The 15,606-nt window shown below is 43.2% G+C and overlaps 1 protein-coding gene across 1 annotated transcript in view; it reads right to left on the reverse strand.

Moving 5' to 3' along the window:
• capn3a (calpain 3a, (p94)) overlaps window positions 1-15,606 on the reverse strand; it is a 198,180-nt gene that overhangs the window by 16,648 nt on the left and 165,926 nt on the right. Inside the window, exons 15-18 of the mRNA XM_069917243.1 lie at window positions 13,334-13,423; window positions 11,832-11,909; window positions 9,122-9,179; window positions 8,176-8,237 (exon numbers count right to left, since the gene is read on the reverse strand). Coding sequence (XP_069773344.1) covers window positions 8,176-8,237; window positions 9,122-9,179; window positions 11,832-11,909; window positions 13,334-13,423 — 288 coding nt within the window. The remainder of the gene's footprint in view (window positions 1-8,175; window positions 8,238-9,121; window positions 9,180-11,831; window positions 11,910-13,333; window positions 13,424-15,606) is intronic.

Genomic DNA, 15,606 nt, shown 5'->3' on the forward strand with positions numbered 1-15,606 from the left:
AAAATTACCGCCAGAGCCCCTGCTATTTCCTCCTTCACTTCTCTCAATGTCCTGGGGAAGATCCCGTCTGGTCCCGGAGACTTATCCACCTTTATATTCTTCAAAAGCCTTAAAACTACACCTTTTGTAATCTCTATATTCCCCATATTTACCCAATTTGCTTTTTTTATCTCACATCTCCCAATATCCTTCTCCTTAGTGAATACCGAAGAAAAGAAACTGTTCAATATCTCCCCCATTTCTCTAGGCTCCACACACAGTTTTCCGCTCTGATTTTCTAAGGGACCAATTTTGTCTCTAGCTTTCCTTTTACCATTAACATATTTGTAGAACTCTTTTGGATTAGTTTTCACCCTGCTTGCCATAGTTTCCTTGTACCTTCTTTTAGCTTTCCTAATTCCTCTCTTAAGATTCCTCTTACATTCAATGTATCTTTCAAACATCTCCTTAACTCCATGCTTCTTATATCTAATGTACGCCTCCCTTTTTCTTCGAACCAAGTTTCCAATATTCCTTGTAAACCACGGCTCTCTCAAACCTTTTGCCCCTCCTTTTAACCTAACAGGAACATAAAGCTTTTGCACTCTCAAAATCTGATCTTTAAAAGACTTCCATCTCTCTACTACATCCTGCCCATAAAACAAATTGTCCCAATGCACACCCTGCAAGTCCTTTCGCATCTCCTCAAATCTAGCTTTTCCCCAATCAAAAACCTCAACCCTTGGCCCTGACTTCTCTCTTTCCATAATGACATTGAAGCTGATGGCATTATGATCACTGGACCCGAAGTGTTCGCCAACACTAACCTCCATCACTTGACCCATCCCATTTGCTAACAGTAGATCTAACACTGCTCCTTCTCTGGTCGGCACCTCTACATATTGTTGTAAAAAACTATCTTGCACACATTTCACAAACTCTAACCCATCCAGTCCTTTCACAGAATGTGTTTCCCGATCTATATGTGGAAAATTAAAATCTCCCATAATTACAACCCTGTGCTTATCACAAATATCTACTATCTCCCTACAGATTTGCTCCTCTAGGTCTCGGTCCCCTCCGGGTGGTCTATAATACACCCCTACAAGTGTAACCTCTCCTTTCCTACTCCTCAGTTCCACCCAAATAGCCTCCGTGGATGTGCCCTCTAACCTATCCTTCCTAGGCACCGCTGTAATATTTTCCCTGACAAGCAATGCAACCCCACCTCCTCTTGCCCCTCTGACTCTATCACACCTAAAACAACGAAACTCAGGGATATTCAGTTGCCAATCACATCCCTCCTGCAACCATGTCTCACTAATCGCTACCACATCATACTTCCAAGTATCAATCCACACCTTCAGCTCATCCACCTTTTTTACAATACTCCTGGCATTAAAATATATGAATTTCAGAGATTTCCCAATTTTTAATCCCTGTTTTCCCTCATCTTTAATAACAACATTATTTACTTTTCCTGCCAATTGCCCTTCATCTTCTTCCAGAGCATTTCCCTTCTCTATCACCTGCCCATCCATATTCAAATACTTACTACAAACTTTCTTTGTTTGCATTCTAACCTTCTCCTTACTGCTCTGTACTATTTTGTTCCCTCCCCCCAACCATTCTAGTTTAAAGGATCCTGAGTAGCCCTAGCAAATACCTCTGCCAGGATTCTGGTCCCCCTGGGATTTAAGTGTAACCCGTCCTTACTGTACAGGTCACATCTCCCCCAAAAAAGGTCCCAGTTATCCAGAAACTTAAAACCCTGCCCCTTACTCCACCCCTTCTGCCACGTGTTAATCCTCCACCTCATTCTATTTCTATTCACACTGTCATGTGGCACAGGGAGTAATCCAGAGATTACCCCCTTTGCGGTCCTTCTTTTTAACTCCCTACCTAACTGCCTGTACTCACTTTTTAGGACCTCTTCTCTATTTCTCCCTATGTCATTGGTACATACATGTACCACGACCTCTGGCTCCTGTCCCTCCCACTTTAGGATATCTGGGACACGAGCAGCAACATCCTGGACCCTGGCACCAGGGAGGCAAACCACCATCCGGTTCTCCTTGCTGCGTCCGCAGAATTCCCTATCCGTCCTCTTAACTATGGAGTCTCCTACCACAATTGCCCTCCTCTTCCTTTCCCTCCCTTTCTGAGCTACAGGGGCCAACCTCATGCCAGAGGCACAGCCACTGTCGCTCCCCCCAACCTTGATGTCCCCCTCAACAGTGCTCAAAGAGGCGTACTTATTGCTGAGGGTTACATTCACAGGGCTCCTCTCTGGCACCTTACTTTTTTTTGTCCCTCTCCTAACAGTTACCCACCTTTCATCCTCCCGTGGCCCTGGCGTGACCACCTGGCTGTAACTCCTGTCTATGACTTCCTCTGTTTCCCTAACCAGCCTGAGGTCATCGAGCTGCAGCTCTAGTTCCCTAACACGGTCCCTGAGAATCTGCAGCTCGACACACCTAGTGCAGATATGGACAACCGGGAGTCTGGAAGACTCCAGGACCTCCCACATCTGGCACTCCTGACAACACACAGCCTTACCAATGAAGTAGTAATAAAGACTATCTTAGCTTTCTCTCCGCCTGCTTTCGCCGAAGCCTGATGAGCCAAAGCCTGGAAGTCCCACTCCTTCACTGGCCACTCACTCGCTGGGCTGCTCGCTGTCCCTCTTATTTATTGGCCTTTTACCAATTAACCCCTACACACTCTCCTGTACGCTCGCTCGACCAATGGCCGCCTCCGACTGGGGTTCGAGTCCTGCACTATGTATAAGGAGTTTCTATGTTTTCCCCATGTCTGTGTGAGCTTTCCCCGGGGGATCTGGTTTCCTCTCACCATTTGAAACCTACCTGAGTTGTAGGTTAGTTGGGTGTAAATTGGGCAGCAAAGACTCGTCAGCCAAAATGGCCTGGTTACCGAGCTGTATATCTAAAAAAAAAGTGATATTCTGAAATACCTCAGTGAAGCAGACTATTTATGACAACCAGGCCATTTCGTAATTGCCATGACTGAGAACAGCTTTACTCAAATGCTCCTGCTGCTGTGTTGGTGGGGAAAATCTTTTTTTTACTCTCCAGATCAAAATGCAGCAACTTAACCATCAGCTAGTTCTGGGCAGCTCTTCCCATTCCTAACAACGTACAGCACTTAACTAGCTAACAATGGAATTTCACCATTTCCAGATACCATGTTTCATGTCGTTTCAGCCCAACTTTAAGCTAAATGTTAGAAGCAAATTAAATTACGTCTAAGTCAAAAAAATAATCAAATTTAAAGCCAAAGTGCTGGTTTGACTATTCACATATCAGAAAACCCCTGCCAATACCAGTACTTTTGAGTTTGAGGAGATTTGGCATGTCATCGAACAGTCTATCAAATTTCTTCAGTGTACTGTGGGAAGTACACTGACTAATGCAACACAGTCTGGTTTGGTAATTTGAGTGCCCAGGAACACAGGTCTGCAGAGAGGAAAAATCTAGCCAAGTCTGTCACGGGCACCAACCTCCCATCCACTGAAGACATCCATGTGAGATGCTTTTTTTGATGCGAACGGGAGTTGGAGCGAGAGAGAGTGAAAGTCGGCTGCTTTAAATAGGTTAGTGGTAGAAGTGGAGTGACCATCATGAGAGCAGCCATCATGTGAGTGGGCCAGAGTTAGAGTGGGGAGTTGAGGCTTTGGCGAGACGTGGTGGTGTAGGAGTTGAAGTAAGGACAACCTTATCGAGGAACAAAAAGGATTCAGCAGGATTCACAGGTAAGGGCAGATTTCATTTATATTTTTTTTCTCTACTGCATAAAGAGTGGGAATGATAGGCTAAGCAGAGGCATATTCCTCTTGCAGAATGTGGATAGTCAGGGAAGCCTGACTTCATCTGTGAGAAGTGCATCCAGCAGCAAGTCCTTCCAAACCAAGTTAAGGATTTGGAGCTGGAGTTGGATGAACTCTGGATCAATCAGGAGGTTGAATGGATAACAGACAGGTGTTACATGGATGTTATCACACCTAGGAGGAAGAGGAAGGTGGCTGGATGAAAGTCAGGAGAGGGAAAGGGAACAGGCAGGTAGGGCAGGACACTATTGTGGCCATTCCCCTGAACAATAAAAATACCATTTGGACACTGTTGGGAGGACGACCTATGAGAGTACAAGCCACAGTGATTAGGTCTCTTGGTCCTGTGGCTAAGAAGGAAGGGAGGAAAAGATGCGAGCTGTAGGGATAGAGGATTCCATATTGTTAAGAGGTTCTGTAGAAGAAATCGATAATACAGATGATATGTTGCTTCCCTGGTGCCAGGGTCCGAGATATCTCAGATCGAGTTCGTGGCGTTCTCAGGAGGGAGGGTGAGAAGCCAGATGTTGTGCCCCTTGTTCAGAATGGGAAGCTATGTACGGAGCCAGAAGAGATGTGGGAGAGCTTAAATAGGTTTATTTAAATTTAATTTAAAATGTAACTTTTAAATTTAGACATACAGCACAGTAACAGGCCATTTCAGCCCAGGAGCCCATGCCATCCAATTACACCTTATTAACCTACAACCCTGGTACATTTTGAATGGTGGGAGCAAACCAGAGCTCCTGGGAAAAACCCTTGCAGGCACAGGGAGAATGTCTTTATAGACAAAGCGGGATTCAAACACTGATCCCAATCATTGGGCACTATGACAGCGTTGCACTAACCACTAGCACAGCACTGTGCTGCCTAGTATCAATGTTTACTCAGGAAACTGGAACAGAGTCGAGGGAAGTAAGGAAGTAATTGTGACCAGGCACAATTCCAATGCTATCTACACGTTTGCCGATTACACCACAGTTGTTGGCAGAATCACAAATGGCAATGAGGAAGTGTACAGGAGGGAGATAGATCAGCTCGTTGAATGGTGTAATGACAGCAACTTGGTGCTCGACATCAGCAAAACCAAAGAGATGATTGTGGACTTCAGGAGGAAGTCAGGGGAACCCAGTCCTCATCAAGGGCTCAGAAGTGGAGAGGGTCAAGAACTTCAAATTCCTGGGTGTCAATATCTCTGAGGATCTGTCCTGGAGCCTCCATGTTGATGCAATCACAAAGAAAGCTCGCCAGTGGCTATAATTTGTGAGGTGTCTGAGGAGATTAGTATGTTGCCGAAGACTCTCATAAACTTCTACTGGTGTTCCACGGAGAGCATTCTGACTGGTTGCATCACTGCCTGGCGCCAACTCTCAGGACAAGAATAAACTCCAGAGGGTTGTTAACTCGGTCTGTGACATCACAGGCACCAGACGTCACTCCATTAAGGCATTCACATGAGGCAGAGTCTTAAAAAAACAGCCTCTATTTTCAAAGACCCCCACCTCCTAGCCCACGCCCTCTTCACTCTGCTACCACCAGGAAAAAGATACAGGAGCCTAAAGACGAGCACTCAGCAGCATAAGGACAGCTTCTTCCCCGCTGCCATCAGATTCCTGAATAATCAGTGAACTAAAGACACTGCCTCACCTTTTGTGTGTACTTTTATAGTAATGTCGTAAGATGGTTATAATATGCATGTTACTGCCGCAAAACACCAACTTTCATAACTTGTTCAGGACAATAAATTCTGATTCTGATTGTGAAAACTAACAGTGAGGTCATGGAACCTATACAGATTAAAGAGGAGTAGGTGCTTGCTGTCTTAAAGCAAATGAGCGTGAATAAATCTTAAGGGCCTGACAAGGTAGCCTCCCTCCTCAGAATCGGAGGGAGGCTAATGTAGAAATTGCAGGGGCCCTGGCAAAAATATTTAAATAGCCACAGGAAAGATGCCACAGAATTGGAGGATAGCTCATGCTGTTCTGTTGTTTAAAAAAGGCTCCAAAAGTAACCCAGGAAATTATATGCTGGTGAAACTGATGATAGTTTTATTGATCAGTGTTCTAAGAGATTTGGACAGCCAGGGTCTGATTAGGGATAGTCAACATGGGTTTGTGCATGGTAGGTCATGTTTCACTAATCTTCTAGAGTTTTTTGAGGAGGTTATCAGGAATCTTGATGAAGGAAAGGCTATGGATGCTGTCTAAATAGACCTTTAGGCCTTTGATAAGGTCCCACGTGGGAGGTTAATCAAGAAGGTTCATGGTGAGGTGGTAAACTAGATTCGGCATTGGCTATACAGGAGAAGGCAGAGAGTGGTAGTGGATGATTGCTTCTCAGACTGGAGGTGTGTGACTAGTGGTGTGCCTCAGGGATAAGTGCTGGGACCATTGCTTTATGTCATTTATATCAATGATATAAATAATAATTGTGGTAAATTGGATGAGCAAGTTTGCAAATGACACAAAGATTGGAGGTGATGTGGACAGCGAGGAAGACTTTCAAAGCTTGCAGAGGGATCTGGACCAGCTGGAAAAATGGACTGGAAAATGGCAGATGGAATTTAATGCAGACAAGTGTAAGGTATTGCATTTTGGAAAGACAAACCAAGGTAGGACGTACATGGTAAATGGTAGGGCACTGAGGAGTGCAGAGGATAAGAGGTATCTGGGAATACAGATACTGTACGTAACTCCCTGAAAGGGACATCATAGGGGTGTAAAGAGAGCTTTTGGCATATTGGCCTTCATAAATCAAAGTATTGAGTATAAAGTTGGGATGTTATGGTAAAATTGTATAAGACATTGGTGAGGCCAAATTTGGAGTATTGTGTGCAGTTTTGGTCACCTAACTACAGGAAAGATATCAATAAGATAGAAAAAATGCAGATAAGATTTACTAGGATGTTGCCGGAATTTCAGAAACTGAGTTACAGGCAAAGATTAAACTGGTTAGGTCTTTATTCCCTGGTGCATAGAGACTGAGGGGAGATTTGAGTTATAAAAAATTATGAGAGATACAGACAGGATAGATTTAGCTAGGCTTTTTTCCACTGAGGTTAGGTGAGATACAAATCAGAGCTCATAGGTTAAGGATGAATTAGGATGAACTTCTTCACATGGAGAATAGTGGGGATGCGGAATGAGCTGTCAACTGAAATGATGAATATGGGCTCAATTTTAACATTTAAGAAAAAAATTGGACAGGTACATATATGGGAGGGATATGGAGGGCTATGGACTGGGTCCAGGTCAGTGAGATTCGGCAGAATAATAGTTTGGCACAAAAGGCCTGTTTTCTGTGCTGTAATGCTCTATGGTTCTAAAAAGGTAGCCCACATCATAAAGGACCCTCATCAATCTGTCATAACCTCTTCTGACTGCTACCTTAAGGCAAAAGGCACAGAAGCCCTGAAGTCCAGTGTCTCCAAGTTCAAGAAAAAATTTTGTTGCCCCCCAACAGCCATCAGGCTCTCGAACTTTCCCTGTACTATCCTAACCCTAACCATAGTCTAGGACCACTAAAAGATCTGTTTTCACTATTGAAGCATCACCCATTTTTTTCTTGCACTAACTGCAACTATGAACATTTGATCCATCTATCCTTTTATATTTATTATCTCTTTTACTGTCCTGGTATATTGTGGTGATTTAATGTATGCTGTCTTATGTACCAGTTTGGCTGAAGAAATAAAAATGTTGGTATATCTGTGACATTGTTATTACATAATAAACTATTACATAATAGACAGATAAGAATAATGTTGGATTTTTTCTCCTGTTCTATCAATAGTTTCTGTATCCTGAGGTGAGGAGTATGAAAATGAGCACATCTTTTCCCTGAGTAGTCTTCCAGTGGCCTGAAAAATAATTTGAATCAGCTTTGAGAAAAAAAAGAATTGACAGCCACATGTAATGAGATCACTCAAAATCTACCTCACTGTTAACCAAATTGTCTGGGTTCACAAATGAATAAAAGCCACATGGTAAAGTACTGGGGGCTGATCGCTGTATGTGGTGGCAAGATACAGGAAAAAAAACCCAGGGAAAATTGGAAAATTAGAACCATCGAACAGGGAATGATGAGAGTCAAGTGTTGAAAATTATGCATATTCAATGAATGATGTGATCAGCTGACCTTTTCTCCTGGAAACAAACAAGTCTAACTGCATTGTTCCTACTGGCCAATTATCACCACAAAGCTTTGTATCCGTGAAGCATACTCCTGGATTGTTTAATCAGGATCATGCAGTGCTCTCTGAGCCAACCTCAAGGCTCTTCCCAATGGATTAAAGTCAGTGAAACTGGTCGAAACCACGAAAACAACTAATAAAGTACAGGGAAGGATACATCCATTAGGGCAACCATACTGCGACAAGACTCCAGACCAAACCCTTCAGTTTTCATATTGGCTGCAAGTACAAGAAAAATCATTACTATTCCAACCTAGTGTGCTGTTAGGAGAAGGGTTAAGCATTGTTAAACAAAGTGCAAGACAAAGAAATATAGTAAACTATCTCTATTAATACCATCAGTGGAAACCACCTCTCACTTCTAGACTGGTAGAGGCATGGAGTGAGAGGACTGAGGCTAAATGTAGCCATATCCTAATGATATGAACGTTGAATTCGGGTAACCCCCAATCCATCCACATTCCATCTGTTGTTTTACCTACTCCCGTACTCTCTTTCCTCTCAAAACCACACCCCCTCCAGTTGTGATTCCCCCTACCTGACTCTCCATTTTCCCATCTTCATTTGTTCAGTATTTTATATCGCTTGGCCTCTCCCCAGCCCTCCACCCTCACCTTCATTTAATATTTGATACCTCCTCTTCCCATGCTGATTTCAAGAGAGGGTCCCGACCTGAAACATCTCACTCTGTCGTTTATTAAGTTCATGGCTGAACTGATTGTGACCTCAAATCCACAGTTCTGTAACCTCACAGTAACCTTCCCTATACTGGCTTATCAAGAAACGATCTATATCTGTCATTTGAGGAAGAGAGCTCCGAAGACTCACAAACTTCAGAGATTTTTTTTTACCTCAACTCTAAGTGGAATGTCGCCTAAGAGCACCAATCCTCTTCACTTCCTCCCATCAGGGCTTCTCAGGACTTATTTCTGTCAATTATGTCCCGTCTCACTCTTCCAGTAGATACAACCTGAGTCTGTCCAACCTTTTATCCTCATACAGTATCAATTTTAGTAAGCCCACCTTGAACTGTTTCCAATACATTAAGCAACTTCCTTAAAAAAAAGGAATGACATTAAGTCTCTTATTTATGTTGCACTTACATTTTTTAACAACACGGTTGAGGATGCTCTTCAGTTCAGCTGCAGAGATCTGCATGTCCTGCAGGGAAACAAGAGGGCCCTTAAGTTGAGTTACAGATTTTTTTTTTTTAATTTACCTTTGCGCCTGCTCCAGAACCACAGTTACACATTCTTTCTCCAATACATGTGGTGGTACACCACCGGCCTACTGCACGGGGCAACCTCTGTACCTACAGGAGCGTAAGGGGACAAGACAACACTTGGCCGGCTATCATTCAGTTGGCCTGAATGGATCAAGCCCCACCCGGTCGGGTGTCAATCACCCTCCGGGATATAAGCCTGCGCCAGCCTCCCGAGGCCTCACTCAGAGTTGCTGCAGCCACAGCCAGCCTAGCTCTGTGGAAGTCTTTGTGGATTAAAGCCTGTTGTACAGTCTTTATCTTTGTGTGTGTCTGATTCTGGCTAACAGCGCATCACAATACACAAACATTTATCTCTCAGAGCCAACAATATAAATAATATTGTCTGTGCTTCACTTTTGTTCTGGGTGATGTGAATCCTTAAAATCTCAGTCCAGACACAATTCCTTTAGAATGGAGGGCGGTTACTCACATGAGGAGTTTCTTCTATTCGTTTGTCATTTAATATGATTGTTGGATGCAGTTCTCATTCATCACGTCATACTCAGTATCTCTCTCTCACACTTCATAACTTTCCTGTTAACAGGGTAACTAACAGCCTCCTGAACTGTCTTATCATTTAAATAATACATTTTATATTTTAATCATGCTTTGCTCTGTTTCTTCTTTGACAGATTAATCTGTTACATAACGTCACAATATGGAAGGAGTCTATCCGGTCCCACTTATTCCTTTCAGATACTTCATAGCTTCCCTTTGAATGCTACTGATGACTCCGCCTTCACTACTCCCCCACAGTTATGTGTCATTACTGTTGCTTATTTCACTTTAAATTCTTCTATCACTTCCATTTTATGTCCCCTGGTTCTCGACCCTTTCACCATTGGAAACAATTTCTCTCCATTTTCATGGCTTCAAATATCTCATCAGATCTCCTCATAATCTTCTCTTTTCCAAATGTCCCACATCCCTGAAACCATTTAGTGAACCTCTACAAAGATACCTCATCTTGCCAAATTGTGTCATTCAGAATTGGACATTAAGCTTCATTTGTGGCCAACCCAGTGTTTTATAAAAGTTTGTCATGACTTATGTGTTCTTGTACCCTATGCATCTGCTCCATGGATAAATCCCAGAACCCCATAAGCCTTTTCACCATTTTTTCCCAGCTTCCATGTCACCCCATTTGTACCTTCTTTAGAATTGAGCCCTCAAGTTTGCTTCTTCTCAAAACATAAAACATTACTCAGCATTAAATTTCACCTGTCACTTATCTGTCCTTTCTATCAGCCGTAGAGTCAAACACCATGGATCAGACCCTTCGCCCATACATTCATGCTAACTAAGTTGTCATTCTGAGCTCGTGACACTTGCCTCCACTTGGTCCATATTGTTCTTAACCCATCCTATCCACATATCCATCCAAATGTACCCCCTTGAACTCCACTTTGACCCTCTTACAATTCACCATCAAGTTTTGTGTCAGTTTGAAAATTGGGCCCCAGATACCCATGTCCAAATTATTCACTGAAATATGTTGAGCAAAACAATGTTCCAAGTAAATACAGCAGTAAAACAGGTCCTTCAGTCCAGAAACTCTATGCTGCCCACCAACAACACATCACATATTAATCTGTTATTATTTTCCCAACATCCCCATCAACTCCCTCAGATGTTATTCCTCACTTACATGCTTGTGGAAGGAGAAGCTGAGCACCCAGAGGAAACTCATGCTGCAAACTCCACACAGACAGCACCCATTGTCAGAAATGAACACAGATCGCTAGAGCTGCAAGGCAACAGCTCTACCCACTGTAACTGTGCCTCTTTCCATTGCTTCTCCTTCATTGCTGAAACATTGACATCTCACCGTTCTCCCATCTCATTCCATCTACCCTGCTTCCCTGCATTAAACGTCACCCATTACACCATTTTTCCATGTCCTTCTGGGGAAGGCTTACATCCTCCTGAAAACTTACCACATTCCCAAGTTTCCCAATATTCAAGTTATGGCCTGTATACCCATGTTAGCAACATAAACATGGCGGCACAGTTGGCATAACGGTTAGACCAATGTCTTTACAGTGCCAGTGATCAGGACCAGGGTTTGAAACTCATGCTATAAGGAGTTTGTATGTTCTCCCTGTGTCTGCATGGGTTTTCCCCAGTGGCTCCAGTTCCTTCCCACCTTTCAAAACATACTGTGGGTGTAGGTTAATTGGGTGTAAATTGGGCAGCATGGACTCAAGGGGTGAAATGGCCTGTTTCCGTACTGTATGTCTAAAAAAAAATTAAATTCAAAAGGACCAGCAGTCTCAATTCTGGGAATTCAATACAGTTTGTGAAACATCAAATTCCTGCCATTCAGTGATGTTGTTTCAAAAGATTGATAACAATTGTTCCGAAGGTCTCCCCAGTTTCTCCACTGATTTGATTGGCCTGGGCATCTCCTGCCCTCCCATTTGACTAAGAAGTATCCTTTTTGCTGCCCTGGAACCATTCCCAGTTTCAGGTCCTCTTCAAGAGGACAGAAATGCCCAATAATATATATGAAATATGTGCACGAACCACCATGAGACAGAAACACTTACTTCTCCAGCAATCTGTTTGAAGATACTGTGGAACTGCAGATCCTCCTCATTCTCCTCCCCGGTTGAGTGAGCTGAAGGCTGCCCATGGACGGAAATTAAAACAAAGGTTATGCAATTGCTGAGGTTTACCTTAGTATCTCTGATAAAAACATGAACCAAAACTTGCTCGAGATAATGCCTGAATAGTGAAAAGCCTGGGATTGGGCCACTGGCAGCAGATGGCATTAGCAAGGAGGCAATCCTGTTTGCCTGATCCTGTCAACAGGCCTGTGGTACGCAGCTCTGGCAACTGATGATGTGAGCGTGATACCAACCCACAGGAGGCAGTTGGTGAATCCATAAGTTCTTGTGTAGCATCAGCCTCAAGCAGGTAGAAGCACATTTTGCAGTGTCAGGCTGCTTTGGTTAATATTCTAAGCATACCTGCATCTGTGCTCACTTGTTCAGCTATTACTTCCTCATTCCTTGACTTCGGCTGTTGACAAAACCGAGACATTTCAGACCATCAGCCTAGTGCTGCCATTTGTGTTAAAGGCTTTGCTTTTCGCAGAATGAAGCCACATGCAAAATCAGGGCACCCTGCATAGATTCGCTGATTTGATTCCCATTACTGCATTAATATTGACTCAATATCCTGTTTTATTCATTTAATACATTTCCACAGCCTGGCTAGATCTTGAAGATGACAAACCAAACCATCAAATTCCTCTTTGGTCAGTGACTATAATCAGGACACTGCTAACAAATCATTGGTTAGCACCCCATTAAAAATAATAATTTATCTGAGTTTGTATCTTTGTCACAGTGTCTCCTTCTCAGGTTCTAGTATGGACATAATTTCCAGTCAGCTCTTACTGGTGAAATTGTCTGGGAGTCTACATAATTAGGATGCAGCTCTGCCCTTGTTAGTGAAGTACGTTGGAGTTTAGAATTGTTGGGAAGTCTGTCTGAAAGTCTGATTTGGTCAGTGAAACTGGCTAGTACTTAGTATCATCACTGAGATTGTCTGGTACCCAGTATTGTATGTGAGGCTGGAGTCTGATATGGTTGCTGAAACTTCTGAGGGTCTGGTCTTGTCATTGAGACTATCTGAGTGTAACATTTAATTAGTTGATCAGATCTCTGGATTTGGAATATGATTCTGGGGTTCGGTTTTGTGGGTTTTCTGGAACTCAGGTACTGGTGAAAAGACAGGGTAGAGTCTGAACACCTGAGTGGCAGTCAGATCTTGTTGATGAATTGGATTAACCCAGCCCCTTTCCTGGGATTTCTTATTGCTCCCCCACTGGTTTGTTCCCACCTATCCCAGCAAAGCACCACATAAAGAAAGCTGTGTCTCATGCCATTACTGTGAAGCTCCTGCACCCTGTTAAACTTAAAAGGCTATTCTCATTCAGAAGCTGCTGGAGAACCTGAGGCAGCACCCAACCTGTGTGGGCAAGAACTATGCAGAACATTTCTATATTCAGGCCACAGCAAGTCATGCTAGCACATGGAGAAACCTTGATCATTTTCTTGATTTCCACTCTATTCTTTTCTTTCTTCTCCAAGTCTGCAGTGCCCTTAGTTCTATCAGAAACAAAGATGATTGGCTGGAGGAGAGAGGGAGTGGTTAGAGAAAATACTGGTGAGTAGTAGAGACATAGTGTGGACTTGACAGGTGTATTGAAGGTACAGTTAAGCCAGATCCACTCATGGAATGGCCAAGTAAGCAAACAGAACGAGGTTGACATTTAACAAGAAAGTCTGCAGATGCTGGGGTCAAGTGCAATACACAAGCGCGCTGGAGAAACTCAGAAGGTCACGTAGGATCTAGAGGAAGTAGAGGATCATTAATGTTTCTGGCCTGTGCCCTTTGTCAGGTATATGCAAAAATAGGGAAATCACATGGCGCTGAGTGATCTGTTTCACAGAGGCTATTCCACTGTTGACCTTGGCATCACTGGGATAATGGAAGAGAAATTCCACCTGCTAATACTCAGCACTGGAACTGACTTTGGGAGGCAGAAGGTGGCATCCAACAGCAGTCACCCCTGTATCAAAGCACAGGGAATGAGGTACAGTGTGGGAAAGTAGTAGAAAGTGAGGTAGGGTTAGCCTACTTTTGTTCATTTAATTTACAAACTGCCACATTCTGGTGAGCGAAGGGTTACATTTGAGTGTGGGAAGGGTTTGACAGAATAGACATTTTTCAGGCTCTTCCTTTCATCTGGACCCCTTGCATTTTACAGCACCACTCCCTCCCTTCCAACACACACCTCCCGATTAAAGAATATTTTCTCTCCTTCCATTATCAGAATTTTAAACAGACCTCCTGATAAGAATAAGATGATGTCTTGCACTGTTCAATTGTATTTTTCTTTTTAACACTATACCTGCACTTTTCTCTTACGGGACACTGTATAGTGCATTTTTGTTTTATTGTAACACAATATTATTATTCTTGCACTAGCTGCTGTGCTGTCTAGAGGTTCAACTTGCCTGGAGGACACATAAAACAATTTGACTCAATTCTAGGAATTAGACTCAGCTTTAGTGGGCACTGCTTAAGAGCGAGAACCCCAAGCCCATCAGAAAACGGTTCTGAAGACTCCATACAAGAATGCAGTGCATGAGAGGACAGGGTATTCTGGAAGAGCATGGGTATGAAAAGCCTGTAGTCCAGTATAGACTCTCTGCCACTTTCTGATATACTTTCTTTGTAGCATTGCGGAACTTATAATGACCCTCTGTAATTCCTAAAATGAGTTCTTCTTCTGACTGCAGTCATCTTCTGGATTCTCTCCTTGGTCCACACCTCCTCATGGTTGATTGGTCACCCCCTGCTAATATCTGGAACTACAAGAGGATCTAGGTTCCATTTGTGAGCCACTCCTCACCATTCTTGCTTCACTTCCAAAGCTGTTCCATAATCCTGGAACTGGCTACCTGTTCTGACATTCTCTTTGGTCTGGTGTCAACAAAGCTGAGGCCACAGATTTACTCACGTGCCCCCACCCACCCCCCCAAACATAATTATGGCTTCAGCTACCACAGTCTCCTCATCTCAGCTTGATGTAAACGCAGAGGTGCAGTATCCCAGCCTGAGCCACCTTTCCCTTACCAAGAAATACCCATCACCCTCCAACTCAGGCCCAAATTAAACCCTAGCTGCCAAGATTAGTTTCTCTTTTCCATTACCTTGAAACATCTTCAAAACTATTTGAAATATTGCCAAGTAATCTCCTTGATGGTTGACCACCCTATCCCAACATCTATCAAATGCATCATGTGTGGTATAGAAATAGCTCCACCCAAGACCATTAAAAAAATTGCTGAGAATTGTGAAACTCAGCCCAGGCCATCACGCAACCCCCTCCAGACCTTCACTCCATTGAGACTGTTGTCTCGGGAAAAATATTCATTTCAAAAGATTCATCCTATCTCACACTCTGTTCACTGACCTCTCATTGGGACTAAGATTTACAAGTATGAGATCATGCACCTGGTGTATTCCAGACCGTTTCTTTCCTACCATTATCAGGCTCCTGAACGAAGCGCACACAAGTAAAATAATGTTGCTTTTGATGTGTTCTAATTATGTAACTCTGCACTCCACACTGTGCTTTTACAGCTTTTATGGATGGATTGTAAAACAGGACTTCACACAAAATAAATTTTCTGCTGCACCTCAGTGCATATGGCAGTGAACCTGAACTTAAAGATTTGCTTCTACAAAGGCTGTGGCTTCCTTGGTACTGCCTCCCTCGGTTCTACTTTCCATGCGGAACTGTTC

Source organism: Narcine bancroftii, chromosome 2 (genome assembly GCF_036971445.1).
Source record: "Narcine bancroftii isolate sNarBan1 chromosome 2, sNarBan1.hap1, whole genome shotgun sequence".
Lineage (NCBI taxonomy): Eukaryota > Metazoa > Chordata > Chondrichthyes > Torpediniformes > Narcinidae > Narcine > Narcine bancroftii.